This window comes from Peromyscus eremicus, chromosome 8a, assembly GCF_949786415.1.
Source record: "Peromyscus eremicus chromosome 8a, PerEre_H2_v1, whole genome shotgun sequence".
NCBI lineage: Eukaryota > Metazoa > Chordata > Mammalia > Rodentia > Cricetidae > Peromyscus > Peromyscus eremicus.
Genome location: NC_081423.1, coordinates 89,914,325 through 89,934,830, shown reverse-complemented (window position 1 = coordinate 89,934,830; position 20,506 = coordinate 89,914,325). Strand labels below are relative to the sequence as shown.

The 20,506-nt window shown below is 45.8% G+C and overlaps 1 protein-coding gene across 1 annotated transcript in view; it reads left to right on the top strand.

Annotated features, from left to right (window-relative positions):
- Prkca (protein kinase C alpha) overlaps window positions 1-20,185 on the top strand; it is a 399,699-nt gene extending 379,514 nt beyond the window's left edge. Inside the window, exons 15-17 of the mRNA XM_059272016.1 lie at window positions 4,194-4,301; window positions 6,332-6,472; window positions 19,161-20,185. Of these exons, the coding sequence (XP_059127999.1) occupies window positions 4,194-4,301; window positions 6,332-6,472; window positions 19,161-19,325 (414 nt within the window). The 3' untranslated portion in view covers window positions 19,326-20,185. The remainder of the gene's footprint in view (window positions 1-4,193; window positions 4,302-6,331; window positions 6,473-19,160) is intronic.
- Window positions 20,186-20,506: the final 321 nt, after the last annotated feature.

Here is a 20,506-nt window from a genome sequence, read left to right as displayed (position 1 = left end):
TGACGCCGACATTTGGGGAAGGTCTTCCCACATCAGTTAACCAAGTCTAGACACTTGTTTCCATAGTGATTCTGAATCTCATCAAGTTGATGGAATGAACCATCACAGGCCTTGTATGCAGACCCTGAGAGGGTATCCAGGCCTTCCAAGGAACGCCCCATTCCCACACCTGGAGCTTCTATGCACCTTCTGGCCTATTCCCCATGCTTCTCAGAGCCACTCAGCCTGCCTTGCATGCATCTCTCAAAGTCTCAATTTTGGATTGAAAAGGGTGATCGTCCTCAAAAATGACACCTGCAAAAATTTCCAACATGCTGGTGCCATACTGGGCACAGGCCACAACCTTCATTCCATACTTCTTCACCTGGCTGCCTACAACTAGCAAACAGAGTTCCAATCAGAGCCTAGCAAAGTAAAGTGAATTCCTGGTGTGTCTGTGACTCAGCCATGGGTGTCACTCAAACCCACAGCGGTAGGGACTCAGCAACAAGAGTAGATAGATATAGGCACTGAGAAGGAAGATCGATTATGAGCATGTCTGAAGGGTTAGGCACTAAATTTGTCTTCCTGAACTGTAGAAGGCTAAAGATGAGCAGGACAAGGTGGCTGGTTGCCGTTGTATGCGCCTTTGGCTTATCAGTTGTCAGCAGCCAAGTGGGCCCATTAAGTCTGAATAGCCTGAGTCTGTATCCAGTTTCTGGACAGCTTGACAAACATAATTGCTTGGGGGAGGGCATTAACAGTGTTCCATGTGGCCCTCTGATGAGCACATTTCGACTCCAAGTGTTCGCAGTGTTTGTCATGAGGGGACCGGCTCTCTCCTCTCAGTGTTCTTTTCTTTCCAGAACAGTTTATTAGCACTGGGTGCTTCATCTCAGTAATTGGACCTTCAGCCCAAATGGGGTGTGTGTGTGTGTGTGTGTGTGTGTGTGTGTGTGTGTGTGTGTCCGTCCCCAGGTCCTCAGCAATCTGCAAATCAACATGGAAGGGCCCTTACCCACTGCCTGTTAGGAAGTGATTCATGAACCATTTTGTACTGTGGGAACCAGCACCTCATTTGTCTGATTAAAGCTCAGAGCTCTCAGAGTAGGATGTGGGGGTACAACACGTTCAGAAATTTTTCTTTACACAAACCCGAGACTTGTTAATGGGGAGCTGAGCTCAGAACACTGCGTCCAGATTTGTAGACATTTAAAAATAGCCAAAGGAATGGGGGCAGTGGGGGAGAGAAGCAATCTGAAATGGTCAGGTACGAGGCAGATTTGCCCACATTGTAGTAGCTGGTGTTATTAGAAAGGAAGATAGATGTAATTATAACCTGTCTGCTCTGACCTGCCTTCAGTACCAAGGCCTGAGAGCAGGCAATTATCTATAAAGAGGCCCCGGGGTGAGCTAAAGAGTCTGAGCAAGAACACAAACATGCTCACATCCTTTGGCATATAATCCCACACCTGGGATGTTGTTCCTCAGAAGTAATTCAGAGGAGAAAGGAGCAGGCATGCACAGAGATCTTTCGACTAGTATTCTACTATTCTAGTTATTAGAATGCAGTGTTGGAAGCAATTCTGAATGTACCCAAGGACCCATGAATCCATCTGAAGAAGTTGGTGACTCTCTGGCTCTGCATGGGAACACTGCTGGCTACCAAGAAAAATGTGTTTGCAGCAGTCAGAAAAACAGAGAATTCAGATTAAGTGTCTTATTTGAAAATAATATGAGAAACACTGAGAATCCATGAAAAAAATAAAAGGATATTTGTGTGTAGGTATGACAGGGAAACTATACCCATGAAATATCTACAATATGGCTACTTTTGAACAATGACAGTACCAGTTGACATGCCATTGGGCATGGGGAAGTCACATAGGACACCACCCCAGATGAGGTTATAGGTGATTAACAACTGCTGAGAGAGGGGAAATTAGTCTTTCCTAGAGATGCGCACCCTGTATGGTTATCTAATCCCAAATGGTCAGCCCCCCAAAAAATACTCACACAGCAACACTAAGTGGACTCAGTAGCTTGAATTTATATATTTATTCACATACATACAGACAGACAGAGAGACAGACGTGTTCTCCTGGCATTATCTTGAAGTCTATATAGTGATGTGTACGTTTTATATATGCATGTGTGCATACATATGTGTACCTGCCTATGTGAATGTGTATGTGAGTGTTGCATATGCATGTGTGTATGTATGGAGGCCAGAGGTTACCACAGGTGTCTTTCTTGGTTGCTTTCCACTTTATCTTTTGAGATCAGGTCTCCCATGGAACCTGGAGCTCACTGATTAGGCTAGCAAGCCTATCCAGGGATTCTCCTGTCTCTGCCTCACAGTTCTGAAATTACAGGCATGCACCACCATGTTCTGCTTCTTTAAACATGTGTTCTGGGGTCCAAATTCAAGTCCTCATGTTTGCATGGCATACACTTTATCACCTGAGCCATCTCCCTAGCCCCGTAATAGTTTCCAATAAGGAGTCAAAGACCTACAAATAGTGTAGCCTATCTGGACTCAAAACTCGAAGGCTTTGTTGGGAAGAGACCACCTGATGAGTTGGGAACAGAACCTATGCCATGCCCACCTCAGATTCCGACTTCACTGTGCTCATGGCAGGGTGCAGCCCACAGCCCCGTTCAGAACTTAGCATGTTCATCTTAATTGTGAAAACCTCCTTGGCCAAAGCTCAGCTGCTCTTCTGGGTCCCTCACCAGGGAAGATGAGCTGCAGTGTGGGTGTCAAGTAAGAGGTATTGAGAGGATGCCTGTTATAGGGCCAAGAAGATGGTGTCTTGGACAGCAGGCCAGGCACCACTGTAGCTCTTGGCCAGCACAGGCCATCTGCAGCTGCACTTGCCCACTGACCTGCCTTGTGGGTCCCTCCGATGTTGTGTTTCATCTCCACACCATGCAGGCTCTGCCTGTCCTGCCCTGACTAATTCACAGCCAGACTCATTTTAGTTCTCCTCACCTACCTGCACACAGCCGCCAAATCACACATGCTTTTCAAAGCCACGCATTTACAACCAGAAAAGAGGCCTTTTATTTATATTTAGAGAGCAAGAGAAAGAAAATAAAGTGGCACCAGCCACCCAAACCTCCATTCCCCTATGCCCAGCCCTAAGGGAGGGCTCTTTATAGACTTTGTTTCTTTCCCTCAGAGTATGTGGCTCTCCTGCCCTGGCCCCATGCCCAGTTCCCCTTCAAAGCCCCTGCCATCTTTATGGTAAATTCAAGGTTAGTTGTACCAAAGAAGATGTTGAGGAACTTCCCTGAAGTCCAATCCTTCTTGGTACATCCCATTAGAGCGAGGGTGATAAAGCCCTCGGGATTAAAGATGTAATGGAGAAAGTGCTTGAAGGGGATCTTAGGCATGGACAGGTTCTTGGGATCTCTTACACCCCATCCCCATCCTAAGAGGTTCCTCTGCCTCAATTAACAGCTGTAAGTACCCTTCCTTGAGCTCTTTCTAGATACCACCCACTGGGCTCTGGACTAGCCAGAAACCCCATCATAGGAACTGGTGTGTCTAACAGATAAGTCATTTGAGTGTGGGCACCCAGCTAGGAAGTAGAGCTAGAATTCTGGCCCAAAGTCATGTGACCTCAAAGCCATGATGTTCCACGTTATACCACCAGTCCTCCACATCTCAGGATGGTGATTGTTAGCGTACTACAAGGGACAAAGGACATATCCAGAAGCTAGCTCCTGTCACTGCCACCAAGAGGCTATCTGTCTTGTCAGGCCAGAAGGGCCCCAGTTCTGCCCCTGTTCTGAAGTTCCCTCCACTCCAAGTAACGGCAGAAAGCATCCTCTGTACCCCTCACATATACTCTCTAAACAGGAACCATCTGTAACCTGACTTGTTCATAATTAGATTTTTAGCACATAATTACAAGATTAATGGATTAATTATAATTTATTTGCAAATCACTAAATGCATTACTCCAAAACATTTTCCCTAAAGATTATTTGGGGTTGCTCAGGGCAAGATAATGAAAGGGACAGTTAAAAATGGGAAACACACAACCAGCAGCCTAATTAAAGATAATCAAATCAGCCTCCGTGTTCACGGGTCTAACCTTGCCGCCTGCGGTGTGTGGGGAAGGGCGGTCTGTTTCTTCTCACAGATCTTCAAGCACCGTGGTAATGCATTACCTCTTCTGTTTTCCCATCTTTGTGTGGAATAGCCTCCGTTTGATGGTGAAGATGAGGACGAACTGTTTCAGTCTATAATGGAGCACAATGTGTCCTACCCCAAATCCTTGTCCAAGGAGGCTGTCTCCATCTGCAAAGGAGTGAGTACATCCAGGTTTCCTCTCTGCAGTCGACCAAGACGGCTGGCAGAGGAAATGCCCTTCCCACACCCGATGTTGTTTTTGAGACAGGGTCTTGCTATTTAGCTCACCTAATCCTAAACTCCCTATGTAGCCCAGGATGGCCTTGAACTTGAATCCTCTTGCCTGAACTTCCCAAGTGCTGAGATTATGGGTATGCACCACCATGACTGGCTTCCTTTTCCAGCCTTCTAAGAGAGACACTAGAATTATCACAAATGCACGTGGCTGCAAAATTTGGTGACATGTGGGGCACAAGGGTACAGAATAGACTCGGACTCCAGGAGTTCCCAGTTCATTTGTTAACATTGCAAGGGGGTGGCGGCACAGCTCACTCAGTAAAGTGCCTGCCCCATAAGCACCAAGACCTGAGTTCAGTCCTCGGAACATGTAAGACAGCCAGGCATGGTGGTACACACTGTTGAAGCAAAGGCAGATGGACTCCTGAGGCTCACTGGCCAGCCAGCCTGAGTCCAATCCACATGGTCCACGGAAGAACGACACCTGAGGTCAGCCTCTACACACATGCACACACTCATACACGCTCTGTCTTCCACACATGTTCACGTGCATACATATACCCACAGTTACACAAATAAGTCATTGCAGGCTCCTGGGGAGTGCTAATTCTCACATCTGGCCTCCTAATTAATTCTCCTAACTAATTCCCACATCTGTGACATAGTCTGTTCTTTCTCTCTCTTAAGGTAGACATATTAAAAATGGGTATAGAGCATCCATGGACAGATCAATACATTTTCACAACATGGATGCATGCTCATAACTGTACCCTGGTTAAGAGGGACAGAACCCTAAATGTCCCCTCCTCTTTCCCCTTACAGTTGCCATGACCCACCACCCCAAGCCAAGTAGTATTAACTACACAGACTAGTCTTGCCTATCTCGGCCTTTGCACTGAGGGGCTTCTTTAGCGGGTGCCCCAGACTTGGCTCTTTAGCGCAGCGCGGCAATAGTAAATGTGGCCAATTGCTGTGTGCTGCCGTATTTCCCTCTCCCGTTGCCGCAGCGTGGTTTGTGCTGTGTGGACACCGGACAGTCTTTCCCTGCATTCCACTCATGACGGAGGCTGTTATAGACAAAACCACTTTGAACCTTCAGGGTCCTTGGCCAACTCTCTTCTTTCAGGGAAATGCTAAGAGTTTAACTGGTGGCAGTGACTTAATTAGTTTTCAGTGGTCAAGTTTTGAATCACAAAAGTCTTTTTTAAACTTATCAAAAGAGAGTGCCCCATACCCAGTGTTTCTTATTTAGTATGTTTGAAGGTCAAGGCCCAGGTGCCCGTGGCAGCTGAGGAGCCTATTGCCGTGGAAGAGCCCAGATCTGGCACCTCCCTCTGAGTCCTGTATCAGATACCTTGAGATGAGCCACTTGCTGCCTGTGCTCCAACATGTGTCTTCCTAACCCACATGCCTGATAATATTTTGGTCCCGGCCATAAGGAGGAGTGTGATGCTTGCTGCAGCATCCTGCAGGATGCTGGCCTGAAGTACTTTCGGCACACGTGATTTTTAGTGACCTCATGCCTTTTTATCAGATGTGCATATAAATAATAGGAACTTCTCTTCCTCTTCCCTCCCTCCCCCTCCCCTTCCTTCCTTCCTTTCCCATTGGCAGTGCTAGGGAATGGACCTAGAGCTTTACACCCTGTAAAGGAAGCTCCCTACCACTGAGCCGTAGCCCCAGTCCCTGCTTCCCTGTCTACATACAGAATGCCAGGTTCAAAGCACATGATACATACAGATGCCTGTTTGAATTTTTATTCCATGTGGCCAGTGTCTCCAACTGCTCCCTTACTGTGAAAATCACCATACAAAGGCCACACTTGTCAGAGCACATGTGTGTTTCTTGGTGAACTTCTAGTGTGTTCTCGGGCAGCACCACCACCTATGCCCAGCGGCAGAGCTGGACAAAGAAGGTGCTGCTCCAGGAGGTTGCTGTCATCAAACCGTCATTTTGTCTCTTTCCCTCTAGCTTATGACCAAACACCCTGCCAAGCGGCTGGGCTGCGGGCCCGAGGGAGAGAGGGATGTCAGAGAGCATGCCTTCTTCAGGAGAATCGACTGGGAAAAACTGGAGAACCGGGAGATCCAGCCACCATTCAAGCCCAAAGTGGTGAGTCCAGAAATGCAGGCCAGTGTCCTGAGCTGTGTCCCTGATCCCGAGCCTGGCCCTCCCTCCCTTTCTCTGGGAGGCAGGAGGCTAGTGAAGCTGGCCTTGCATAGTAAGGAAAATGATCAAGTCACCAGCCCAGGACTGTGCACAGTCATGGAATCCGATGGCCAGAGTTCTGCTGCCTTTACAGAGTGAGGACAGATGTGAGGACAGAGAGAGGGCAGTTGCACAGACTCTTAGCCCTCTAAAGGATGGCCACAGAACACCCAGACCATAGCCACCAGGTTCTGCACTGAACTCTGGGGATATTGGACCCTGCAGAGTTTTCCTTGCCCTGGTCCTGGACAGGACTTGGGCCTTGAATCTGTCTCCAGCTTTCCTAGATCTGCCTGCTCTGCCAGCCTCCCTGACAACCTGCCCCACCATGGGACCCTGAAGCACACCTAAATCTCCACCAGCTCACAGGCAGGGCCTGGACACTGTTCCCACAGTGGCTTCTGCATTCACTGTGAGGAGTGGATGGCCACCACCAGTTCCACCATTGCTGGCTTTATCCAGCTTCTACTATGTGATTCCCATCTTTAAAATTCCATTTAACCCATCATATGATGCCCCCCTTTCCAGGCTTTTTTCAAACATTAGTTCACATAGTCTTCCCAACACCTCTGTGAGGTAGACACAATTGTCCCCACTTTGCATTTGAGGAAACCAAAACACAGAGAAGCAAAATAACTTGATAGAAGACACAACTGGCAGATGCTGGAAGGATGACATCAGGGTCCTTTCCCACTACGATGTCTCAGTAAGTTGGTGACAGCCCCGTAGCTTCTTCTGGTAGTGAATGGCCGCCACTATGCCCCTTCTTATGGCTTCTGTCCCTAGAACTAAACTAAACTGAGTGTCTTTAAGACACCGATTCCTCCCACACCCCACCTGCTTCTCCACAGTGCCCAGGATATCTCCCCACCCCGTCCAAGTCTTAGCCCCAGTGAGCCTCTGCCCTGTGCTCTCCCGAGACCGTAAGGCACGCTGCCTTAGTCCACAGTCAGTGTCAGAACTCCAGCTGCCGGATCGGCCCCGATCTGTCTCTGGCCAGCAAGCTGAGCAGGCCAAGGAGACCCCTGTGGTGGCAGAGTTGCTGAGTAGGAGCAGCAAATCCTTCCTCAGACGTGCCCATGTGCCCTCTGCACCAAAAATAACGCTGGCAGTGGCGAGTCCACCGGACTTTATTCTCCTCAGACATTTTTAGCACAGACTGAAGACAAACTAAAATTAATCAGGTCAGTTGACTTCCCCCTGAGTCATTGTTTCAAACAGGCAGCTAGATAGTCCGCTTCCCCTCCTGGCTTCTCCACCAACCCGGATTTGGGTGCTCTTAGGAGGCCCTCTTCTTCAGGCAACAAGACCTGGTTGTAAGGCTTGGGGAGATGAGTCGATGCAGGTACCTCAACTAGACAGTGATTCAGAGTTCCTTTGTTCACAGCTGCCTAAATTAAAACATGAAATGTCAGCAGTGGCATCTGAAGCAAGGCCTGTTTCTCTACGGGAGCAAGAGCCCCCCTACCCACCTCCATTCCCCACCCCGTGTGGACCCTGCTTAAAGGGCCAAGCAGAGAGGACTTACTAGTCTGTCGATTTTAGAAAGAGGCGGAGTGCCGCCAACCAGACCACAAGGTGCAGAGCCACCAACCCGACCACAGGGCTCAATTTCTTCTGACTCTTCTCACCTTGAATTCAGAAAAAAAGACTATTTCCATCTCCCACCTTTTATAGGTAGTTGGCCTTAAACTCATGAGTAGAGAAAACCGGGGGTGATTTGTCTTAGGCAGCTGAGAATGTGAGCTGATCCCCTTGGGTCATGGAAGGATCTGGAAGCACAGTGATTCCTATGGTAACAGCCGATGTGTGAGCAGTGTTTATTCTTCCCAGTGGACTGCACTTTGTTTGTTTGTTTGTTTGTACTGAGTGCTAGTTTAAAAAAGGAATAAATTGCATTTGGCTGTGAAGAAACAACTACCAGAATCACAGACAGAAACAGAAAGTGTAGACAAAGTTCTTAAAACTGTAGCTTTTGTGAAGAAGCCAGAGGCAGGAACAAGGCCACACCTGCTCACAGAGATCTTCTCTTGCCCTAGATCCTGTGCTCAAGGAGGCAGGAGCCAGAAAGAACTGTAGGGACAGAAGCCAGGCCAGAGAGGGGACACAGTTAAGGGGGGAAGAGCGGGAAGCAAGAAAGAGGGTTGGATGCTTGGTTTTCACAAAGAAAGGTGGCGGAATTCCTGGTCACATGCTGGCTAGCAAGGCGTCACCCTCGATCTCAGTCCCCACCCTGTCCCCCATGCCACAGACCCAAGGCAGTCGCCTCCTAAACTCAAGTGAGGAGGATCATGCAAGGGTCTCAGGGTGTCACTCTGTCTATGTGGCACAGTGCTGAGGTGGAAATACTCTACCAAGAACAGGTCAGCGGTTGAAAGGTCATTTAGGACAGAAGAAAGCAACACAATCACAGTGTGATTAGCACAGGTAGCGGGGAGAAAGGACTGCAGACAGAAGCCCCTGGGATGTGGCTTCCCAGCTTCCCCCGTGAAACACACTTCTCTGATCCATGGCTAAATGCAAACTCAGAGGAGTGTGCAGAAAGAAAAGCAGTGGAGCATTCTCCAACAGGCAGTTAGTTCAAAGAGGGGTGAGCAACACAGGCCTCCTGGTCGCTGCTGTAGACACCCAGGCAGTGTGGCTGCCAGAGCCTCTGGCTTCCTTCCATGGCCTCCCAGTGAGCCCGGCTCTGAGAGGCCACTGCCACCCCCACCTCTAAGCAGCCCTCAGAGGCCTGGCTGACAACCTTGTCCATCTTGGTGGGGCCTTCTAGTGGGTTCTAACAAGCACTGATGAGCCAATTTCCCTGAGATCTGCAGGACTAAGGGCCATTAGCTGTTCTTCCATTTGTACTGCTCCGGCTTCCATGGAATTAAGTATCACCTGTGGGAGTTCAAGTGCTCACAATACTGGCTGGCTGCCTCAGGGCATCTCATCCGTGATTGTAGATTCAGGAGTCTATTGAGGTGTTCTGTTTTGCTTCTGTCTTTTGTTTTCTACCACTTTACTCATAAATCTCGGAAAAATGATCCCAGAATTATGGACACCCTCCCCCTCACTAGAAGCAAGGGGAGAGGCATCACATAGCAGGGCAGAAGTGGAACTTACCTGGAGGAATCAAGGTTCCCTTGGTGTACAGTCTGTTTACACCTTTTTATCACTTGAATAACAACTTAAGCTAACCTTTAGACCAAAGTGTCTTACAACATGTGAGGTGTCCCAGCAAAAGACCCTTTATGGTATAGAATCCATTAGGAAGTTCTATACAGGACCTTCCATCTCCCACTGACATTAAAGTCAAGGCCCACACTGCTTCCATGGCCTGCCTCCTGTGGGATGTCACACTTAGGAGAGCAACAAGACAAGAGTGGTGGGTATCAAGAATGGGGACTGGAGTCTCAGCAGTGAGGGAAGAATGTGTCCTACAGTGGCCATGGTGAGAAGGCCATGTCTGTGCCCCAGAGGCTACCATGTGCCACTGTGAAGCCAAGATTATCCCTAGGCAGGGGAGAGGCTTTCCTGTGCTAATTTGTTTCAAATAAAGGTAAAACTAGACAGATGTGGCTTCAAGCAGGCAAGGAGGTACCATACAAGGAGCCATACAACCAGCCTGCTTGGCCACCTGACTCTCACTAAGGGAAGAACAGCCCTTTCTTTCTGCTTGGCCTAAGATGTAAAAGCTCCTAGATTCTAAGGAGCCCTCCGACTGTGGGACTGCTCTCCTGACGTATTAGTCATGCAAATAAAGTGGTCCAGAGTCTTCACTCCATTTCCTCACCTGAAATGAGTAGCAGTGTCTACAGACACAGCAAAAGCCCAGTTAATTGATTTTTTTTTTTTTATAGTTCTATCCATTGGCACAAGAAAGCACAATAGCTCTTCCCGGACAAGCCAGAAATAGCCACTATTACTGGAAGGCACATTAGAGGAGGGATGTTAACCTGTAAAGTCAACACCAAGAACTAAATATTCTTGAATCCATAGGTGGGTGAAACATTTTTTAGGTAGGCCAATCTCTCAGAGACAACCTTCCTTGGGAAATTATTGTAGTTGCTTTATCAAAAGGAGGTAGAAAAAACTAGAATGACTGTCACAGGGGCCTTGTCATCCTTGCAGCAAGAGCCAAAGACAGTAAGAACAGCAAGTATAGACATGGGTGTCACTGGATGAGCGGGCACAATCATGATCCCTTCCCCCACCATGAAGGGAGCCCGCAGTGGAGATGCTTACAAGATGAGTGTCCCCTTACATGACATCATTAGCTTGTTTAGGGAATATGATGATGGTTTGGGGTTGACAGCTATTTTTTAAATTACTTTGAAAGAATTTCTCACACTTGCAAAAGAGTTGGGAAGCTGGGCGTGGTGGCAGCCCTCCAGTAATACCACTACTCAAGAGGTGGAGGTAGTGGGATCATGAACTGGAAAACAGCCTGAACTACATAGTGAGATCCAGTCTCAAAAAAGCCAAAGGCTAAGGGTGTGACTCAGAGGTACAGCACTTGCCTGGCAGGCATAAGGCCCTGGGTTCAATCCCAGCACTGTAAGGGGAAAAAGAATATCTACATTCCCGTTGCCTAGATGTTAACGTTGGACCATGCTTACCTTGTGGTTTTTTTCAATTTGTTCTCTGAATCCATACACACACACACACACACACACACACACACACACACACACACACGTGCGCGCATGTTTTTCTGAACCTCTTGAGATTAAGTTGTTGTAATGCTTCTTGAAACATAAATGATTCTGTGCATATTTTCTAACCTTGAGGACATCTCATGGCACAGTGTTCTTTAGATAATGAGTCTGCGAAGCTGCTTATATAGAGCAGCAGCTACACAGGTGAAGGAGGAAGTCCGTAGTGACTGGCACATCTAATCAGCCCTCTTGAGTGGCAGGCAGATTCATTTTCCTGGTCTTTCTGTTGAGCCAGTAACCGGGATGCTAATTAAAACTGAGATTCTCAAGACTCAAGGAGCTTTGCTGACAATTTAAAAACACTAACCATCCTTGGAGACAGAAGAAATTGCATCATGGTGTAGCAGGGTTTGATTTAAGCCTTTAAATCATTCGTTGTCAGCATCTTTCACTGGTGAATTAGAAGCAAGCACTTTCTCCTATTCTTTAATAATTACTTTCCCAAATATTTTTCTGCTTGGAATAAATGGAACATTTTTAATAATAATAAATATAAGTAAATTATAAGCCTTAGAGCTTCAGTGGTTAAGGATTTTATACATACATATAGACCTTGTCTGCCTCAAGTTGACATGTTCCCATTGCCCAAAGGTCAAGTCCACAACAATGATGGTCACTGTACTACTTTTGAAAAGAGAACTTTAAATCCTCAACATCTAGCCACTTATATAAAGAAAGGCCAAATGGAGTGCACATTTTTATCCCATAGAAAATAACGCTTGATAAGCTGGAACTATTCACATGCCTCAAGAATATGCTCATTGAAAAAGCCAGATGTGATAGCACACAACCATTATCCCAGTGCTGGGGAAATGTAGACAAGCAGATCCCTGGGTCTCACTCACCACCCCACCCAGCCTACGTGGGAGGCTCTAGACTAGTGAGGGACTGTCTCAAAAAACAAGGTAGACAGATTCTAAGGGATGACAGCTGAGATTGTCCTCTGGCCTGTATAAGCATACACTCATAACGCTCATTCACCAGAATATACAAGAGCACCTGTATGTGTGCGCGTGCGCACGCACACACACACACACACAAACACACACACACACACACACACACACACACACACGCACGCGCGCGCGCGCGCGCTCAAATGCTCTCACTTTATTGTTTTGTCTTTTGATAAAGGGTTTCTCTATATAGCCTTGGCTGTTCTGGAACTCACTGTGTAGATTAGGCTAGCTTCCTTGAACTCTGAGATCTACCTGCCTTTGCCTCCTGAGTGCTAGGATTAAAGGTGTGTGCCATCATGCTTGACTAAAGCACACACTTGTGTGGACGTATATCTTGTATCTGTCAGCAAACCCATCCAGAAAATTAGACTCCTTCCAAATAGCACTTGCCCTTCCCAAGACAATGTTCCAAGGCAATAGGTGAGCTGAGTATGTCTAATGATGTCCAAAAAACCAAAGCCCTTCTCTAGTCCCTCACCCCAGGGATATGTCCAGAAGTAGAAGACATCTCTATCACTTTCAGGCAATTATTACCATTAAAATACTATCCATCTGTGGCCAAATGATCAGCCAAGCACTAAATATAAAAGGAAAGATGATCTCTCCTCCTCCCTAACTTCTAGTCCCACAGTTCATGGTCTTTTCTGTAACCTTCCAGAAAGTTATATGCATATGTAAACCCATACATAAAGGAGATAGTCGGCATTTCACATCTTACATCTTTCACATAGCAGTGTACCGCAGAGGTTCATGGGTTCATGGCATTCTTCACACAGCCGTTCCTGATTCTTGACATCTCCAAATCCTCTCCTCTGTCCGTTCTTATTCTCCAGACTTTCTGTACCAAAATGCACTGGCTTCAGTGGGCATCCAGGCCTTCGGTGAGCACCCTTCCCAAACCTTGAGTGACTAAGCAAACTAACCGCACTTTTTAACCATTAACCATGTGTGTGCCGCTGCTTGCCCTCATCCTGCATCGAGGCCTTCCCTGAGTATACTGATCTTCATGGAAAGGGCAGAGCAGTAGCCAGAGGCCTTGCCCAGGGCCTTTCTGTGCTGTTGATCTTACCTCCCAGGAAGCATGAGGCAGATTACACCAGCTTGTGTCTGCTACTGGTTATTTAACTCATACAAAGAGATAAAGGGAACTGTGCAGAGGTGAGGTGATATTCTCACAAATGCTCTCACTACACAGCACAGGGCTGTAGTCTCCCCCAGAACAGAGACTTCAGTATCGGTAAACATTCTCCTGATGCCTAGGATGCCCTGACATATCTAGCAACTGTAAGAGGCCCTCCCCAGATTCCTACATTTCTTTTTATTTCTATGCTTTTGCGTCTAACCTTTATGCTTCATTTGTTCTGAACTCTGCCTACCCTCTGGGACTTGTGTGGTTTTGCTTTCTAGCAGTCATTCTGTAACCACTCATGTTCCCGTGCCAGCAACCATGGAGTTATATTCAACATTACCGAGACACTGTGGAGTTTAGACCAACACGTGTATTGCACATGCTCAGTGCCCCTCGGGTGAGAATCATAGGCAGGAGCCATGCCCTGCAGCACAGCTCATTCTCCCCACTCTGCCCTTTCACAGAACAAAAGGGTTTGGAAGGCTGCTTGCCACCCAGGGTATGGGTACAGAACTTTGCAGCCCAGCTTCCACCTTGAGCCTGCATCATCCCATGCTCTGTAACATCTTTCCTATGCCTGACTTCTCTTGGGTCACTTCATTGATTGGTAAATTTACTAAACCGGGGGTGTCTTGGTTTCTCTCTGTCATTGTGATAAAATACCCTGACAAAAGCAACTTAGGAGATAAAGGGTTCATTTTAGCTCATTGTTTTTGTCAAATCAAGGTGGCAAAAACTCTATCTGGTCATACCCATGGAGAAGAGAAGAAAAAAATGGATGCATGGTGTTTGCGCTCACTCCCACTATTACATAGTTCAGGATCCCTGGCTAGGAAATGATGTCACCTTCAGTAGGCAGGGCTTCCCCAATGTAATCAAGACAATCCCTCACAGACTTGTCCACAAGCCAATCTGATCTCTGATCTGGATAATCCCTCATTGAGACTGTCTTCCAAGGTGCTTCTAGATTGGTTCTAGTTGATGATTCAAACTAATCATCATGGGTAGAGGTATCAAAATGATAAAGATGTTAAGTCTTTAATAAAGAGATAAAAGAGAAGGCAGATTGTTAACAGTATTCATTCATTCTTCAAATGTCATCATTGCCACACATTTGTATCTTCTCTCTATAAATTCTTTCATCATTTAGAAAAGCCTCACATATGCTAAGTCCTTCAGCCCTCACCACAGCTGGAAGGTGGGTAGTCACATCCCATTTTACCTTTAAAGGGAGATGCAATGAGATTCCTAAAGAGACACCTGGGCCTCTTGGTCTCTGGCCTGGCCTTCACTCGGCTGTCCCTCCTCAAGTGTCAGCACTGCCCGATAAGAACCAGACCCCAACTACTCTCAAGGAGATCAAGGATCTGCCTGGGTTCACACACTAGCCTAGTCAGATCTGGACTGCTTCTTGCTGACCATTTCTCTTCTGAGTTTGTCCCATGCCACCTTGCTGGCAAAGGTTTCCACTGGTGAGAGCTGCTGGTTGCCTCTGGAGGTGCATAGCATGCTTGTTCACTCCAGAGGCATTGTCTGTAAGCTGACTTAGCCACTGTGAAGGTCTAGTGGACTAGAACTCAGAGGTCACAAACACCCCAAACTTGTCTGTTGTTATAGCTGCGATGGAGGCTGCACTTCAAATGGCTGGGGTAATAGTGTTTCAGCTTCAGCCCTGATGAATGGTGGGAGAGCACCTGCAGTCAAGCTAGCTCCTTCTACCTCTCATTGGCTTGCTTATCTAAGGTCTCACTGGGTATCCATGTTTGTCTCTTAGCTCCCTACTCAGCTCCAAGGTGGCACCTAAACCTCACTACCCATTGAGCTGAAGCTATCAAGGTTGGATCACGGGAACCAGGCAATAGATTCTTAAATGTATTATCACCTGCCCAAGTATCCAATGAGCTCTGGTTGTTATAATCCTTGTCTGTATTTGCTGGTGGTATTTAAGATCTCTGCATAGCATTGTTAAAAACAAGCAGTTCACAATCTTCTCCACTCTTCCCAAAAGAGATCATCTGTTTCTGGGGCTGGTTTTTTCTTGGAAGTGCAGACAGTTCTTTTTTTCATGATATCAGATTTGTGATAAAAATCCTCATGCTGTCCCCCCAGTACCCTTTTTAGGGGTGACACTTATTGTGGTATGACAACCTTCAGAATAAAACATCCTCCAAGTCTTGGGTCTCATCTCATGTTCAGAATCAACCCCCAACTTTTCAAAGGCTGTCCCTTCCCATTTCCTGCTAAGATATACTCACCCCTCATTGTGTTTGTTTGGAGTTGGTTTTTGTTTTGTGTTGTCTATCTCATGGTTGATGTGTCTAAACTTGACTGATTCAATTTTTATTCTTTGTCCTCAGTCTGCCCTTGCCTCTGGTCTCTCCAGTTTAAGAAAAGGCTTGACTTGCTAAAATGTGATTTCTCTCCCTCTCTTTCTTTGAGCCAGGGAAAATTCCAAGGAGAGTTAAGGTGAGAAAAGAGGAAGGTGTCTCTGGCAGTGAGCAGTTTTGAGACTACCAGTCACATGTCCATTCTGTGTGATCAAAGAGCAGTGACTGCATTGACTGGGCTCCAGGCTTTCCCCTTAGCTCTACAGTCTTCAGTATAGATGGCACAAGGCTTCACTAAGAGTGCTTCCATCCCATTTTTTACAACACTTGGCTTTATAAGCCCTAGCTGCCTTCTTCCTTCCCTGTCTCTCTCAGTGTTGATGTTTGTGTGAATCCCCTTTGTACATTTTGAGGACTCGCCTTTTGGTTTTTGTTTGTTTTGTTTCCTCCTTTGGCAATAAAGCCATGTGTGGTGATATACAGCTATTTCACTAAGAATCTTCTCACTTGAAACTAATTTGTGAGAAGCATAAAGACAGTATCCAAATAAAGGACCACACTCATATAATCTTTTCAGAGAACAAGTCCATAAATGTAATGCTAGACAGGCAGGCAAAGAGAACATTACCTTGGCTAACCTCGGTCTGCCTTGTACGGACTCATATTCTCTCTCTTTTTTCTCAGAACCTCCTCCTCACTCTTCTTTGCATGGTCAGTATCAGAAAAAGCACAAATGATATCTTCTTACAGGTGCTGTTGCCCACCTTCTAAAAGCATCAACAGTAAATGCACTTGAATTTTTCCAAGCAGTGGGTACCCATCCATCAGATTCCAAAAGGGGTTTTTCTTCAAAGCCAACCCTCACAGGGTGGTACCACTCGCTTACATTGCTTTTTCTTTGGGCTTCTGCAACTTCTGCATGCTCTGGTCCCACATGTGGCTGCTTTTGCCTAGTTTCCTAGCTTGGCTCCTTCACACCAACCACAGGACCTCTCATTACAGTCTAGATATATGGAAACCCGTGTTTCATAACAGCTGTACTGTTGACATTTGGAGTCAATAAGTCTTTGGGGGTGAGGGGAAGTCCTTCATTTTAGGGCATTTAGCAGTGTCCCTTTCTAACCACTAGATGACAATGGCACCCCTTGTCCAAGTTATGACAATTAAAAAAAAATGGGCCGGGCGGTGGTGGCGCACGCCTTTAATCCCAGCACTCGGGAGGCAGAGCCAGGCGGATCTCTGTGAGTTCAAGGCCAGCCTGGGCTACCAAGTGAGTCCCAGGAAAGGCACAAAGCTACACAGAGAAACCCTGTCTCAAAAAACCAAAAAAATAAAATAAAATAAAATAAAATAAAATAAAATGGATTCCCTGGAGGAAAACTCTTACCTTGTTAAAAAACAAAGTCTTATTAAAAAAAAATAATAACTGTTTCTTTGGCTGTTTACATCCAATAGAGTTGAATGTGGTACCTCAGTGGAAGCTGATTTGCATTATTTGTGATTTGTAGATCAAATGCAGACTCCTGATAAATTCCAGAGTAGAAACAGTATTTCCTTACCTGCTTCCTGAAGAGCCCTTTTCAGTGGTTCAGGATATCCTCTGCATGTGGGGTGATGTGACTGCAGGCTCTGCCTCTGCTGACATTTGCTTTGAAGTGCTTTGGGTTCTTGCAAAGAAAAGCACCATGGGATTATACAGTTTGAAAGCCGAAGCTTTGTTGCTCCATGTACGGGAGCGAGACTGATAATGATGAGTGTGCGTCATTGCCTGTATGGACTACACAGAGTGACTTAAAGACATTCCCCCCCACCATGCAACATCACCACACAGAACTCTGCCCTTACCACACAGACACCCCACACATTGCCTCCCCCATCACTGCAGTGTGAAATATCCTTGAGTTTGGAGTACATAACTGCTTATTAAGTGATAATAATACTGGAAAGGGATACTGTTGTTTTTGAAGACCTTGCTTTAAACTTAGGACATGTTTTCTACCTCCTTAGACAATTAGAAGCATGTTTTATTTGCTGAGAAAAAAAGTAGGAAAATTATAATGAAATGAGATTCTCTAGAAAACCCATTTAGAAGATAGAAGGGGTAAGAAAATACAGCCCATGAGGCTAACAGATCTTAGTTTAAAATAATAATAATAATAATAATAATAATAATAATAATAAGTACTGAACTCTGACCAAACACTAGGTTCTATGTAGAACTTGACAGCAAACCTTTTTACATCATGAGTGGGGAGATACAGTTCCTCTCCCCACACTACAAAAGAGAAAATTGGGTAGATTCCACCTCACAGATTACCTAGAACTGCCCTCTGCTACAGATCCAAGAATGCCTCACTAGGTTAAAACATATGCTGACTCAAAATAAGTTCATGTTGCTCTAGCTGTGCTACCAGCAGATCAAAGAACAATGGTTTGTAGCATGTTCATAATCATTATTAGTAACATTGGTGAAACTCCGAACTCTTTCTTGGAAGTCCCAGAGACCTTGACATGCCTTAACCTTTCTAGGTATCTTGGAAAGTGAGGATACTCCTTCCCTGCCTTCCTAGAAGGAGTTTAATGTTTTGGAAGTACATCATGCAGTGGGTCTTATATAACTCTAAGTTGTATAATTGACTCCAAGTTGAGTAAAGACTCTCATGCACTACTGCTTAAGCAACTGCCTAGTTAGACAATCACATGGCAGCTATGCCAGAAGCCTCCATCTGCAATGCCTTGGTGGATCCTGAAGGAAGATAATATTTAAGACAGATCACAGGCCTTACTGTGCCTCCCCAGTAAAGTGCCTACCTCCTTCCGCCTTGAGACCATGCTGGGAATGAGCCCCATGTTGACCTGCCTGCCACTTGACCAGCTCTAACCAGATTGCAGAATTCTCACTGGGTGTAAGAACTCATTTCCTACTGTCATCACTGTACCTACCCCATACTGCCTTAAGATTACTCTGAGATCTGGAGTTTCTAAAACATCCCAGTTATATGGCAAAGATACACAGCTTCTGTCTGATTATAAATATTATTACAAAGAAGCAGATGTGGGACAATAACTTTACCCTGCCAATTCAAGGGTACTTACAGGCACAACCAACATCATGGCCTTTTCAACATGGAGCTATTACTGATGGACCTGTGTGTGCACCATTCATGCTAATAGCTGTGCTTGCTCAACAAGGTAATATTGAAGTAAGAGAGGCTGTCTTCTTGCTATGTTATAACCAACAGTGTGTTTCCATTTGGAGTTTTGACTCTAAGAATATCTGAAGATTTACAATCAAGTAACTCTCTGTTGTTTGCTGTGCCTGGCTTCTGACTCCAGTAGACCTGCAAGTCTTCCAAGAGTCTTCCTGCCCAGCCAGGCCCAATTTCCCTGGGGCACGCCCTTTCCCTCCAAATGCTCTCAGAATACTACTCCATGTTTTTTATCTTCTGACCTCTTCTTTTTTTTTCCCCACAGTGTGGCAAAGGAGCTGAAAACTTTGACAAGTTCTTCACACGAGGACAGCCTGTCTTAACACCACCAGATCAGCTGGTCATCGCTAACATAGACCAGTCTGATTTTGAAGGGTTCTCGTATGTCAACCCCCAGTTTGTGCACCCAATCTTGCAAAGTGCAGTATGAAATCTGAAAATAAGAGATCAAATGCCTCCCCAGCCCCCAGCCTCCCCAGCAGTGGGAAATGATCCTTAACCTAAAATTTTAAGGCTATGGCCTTGTATTTTGTTCCACACAGAGACCTGAAAATTCTAAGGACATTAGTCCATAAGTGATCAACTTTTCAGGTTCTCTCTCTCAACTTTTCAGGTTCTCTCTCTCTCTCTCTCTCTCTCTCTCTCTCTCTCTCCCCTCCCTCTTCTATTTTACAATGAAGAACATTATCTTAGTGGATGATGACATAATGTACAGAGTCCAGCTTAATTATGTAGAAGCACATCTGGCTCTAAGTTAATTCTTCCTAGAAAACAAAGAGATTTGTACCCCCTCCCCTTTTTGGTACGATTTGATATATTCTCCATACCCTCCATCTTTGGATTTTCATCATGAGGATCCCTCAATCAGAGATAGTAAAGTGAACCTGCTCCAGCTCAAGCACTAGAAACATCTCTACCCAAGGTGTCTTTGGAATAAAAGAACAGGAAGCCCAAAGAGTAAGCAATGAGAGGTTGGGGGATAGTAGTGTCTTCAAGACCCCATTGCTTCTATTCTCTGCTTCAATGGAAACAGTCCTAGAATCTGAGAGGGCAGGATGAACCTAATCACCGTTCCCAAATGTCATAACACATCCATAGTGCAGCAATGTGAGAATGAAAGAAAACTTCAGACGAGTATTCACTGAATCTATCATCTGTGTTGCCCTACTTGGTTGATAACTATTTTGATAACTCATTCTTTTTAAGAGGCCAAATCATGTAAGGACATTGCTAAACAAGCATGTGAAATCATTTCAGATCAAGGATAAACCATGTGTATGTTCATTTTAATCTCTGGGAGATGATTCTTCAATCCAGGGTGCCATCAGTAATCATGCCACTATTCACGAGTGTTGTTAGCCAACCCCACACACGATAATATTTTGCTACCTTTGTGGGTACCCTTCCTAAGAAGCTGATGTGTACGCCCCTATCCCTTTTTGTACTATTTATTTAATAAGCTGCGGTGTCGTTTATGAAAGTACAATGTATAGTAATTTAATCAAAGTGTTGACTAGCATCAGTCCCTATTGATTGGTTTTCCTCCTTTTCTCTAGCCCTACCATCCACTTAGAGATGAAAAACAGTATAGTTTGCGCTCCCATTTCCAGT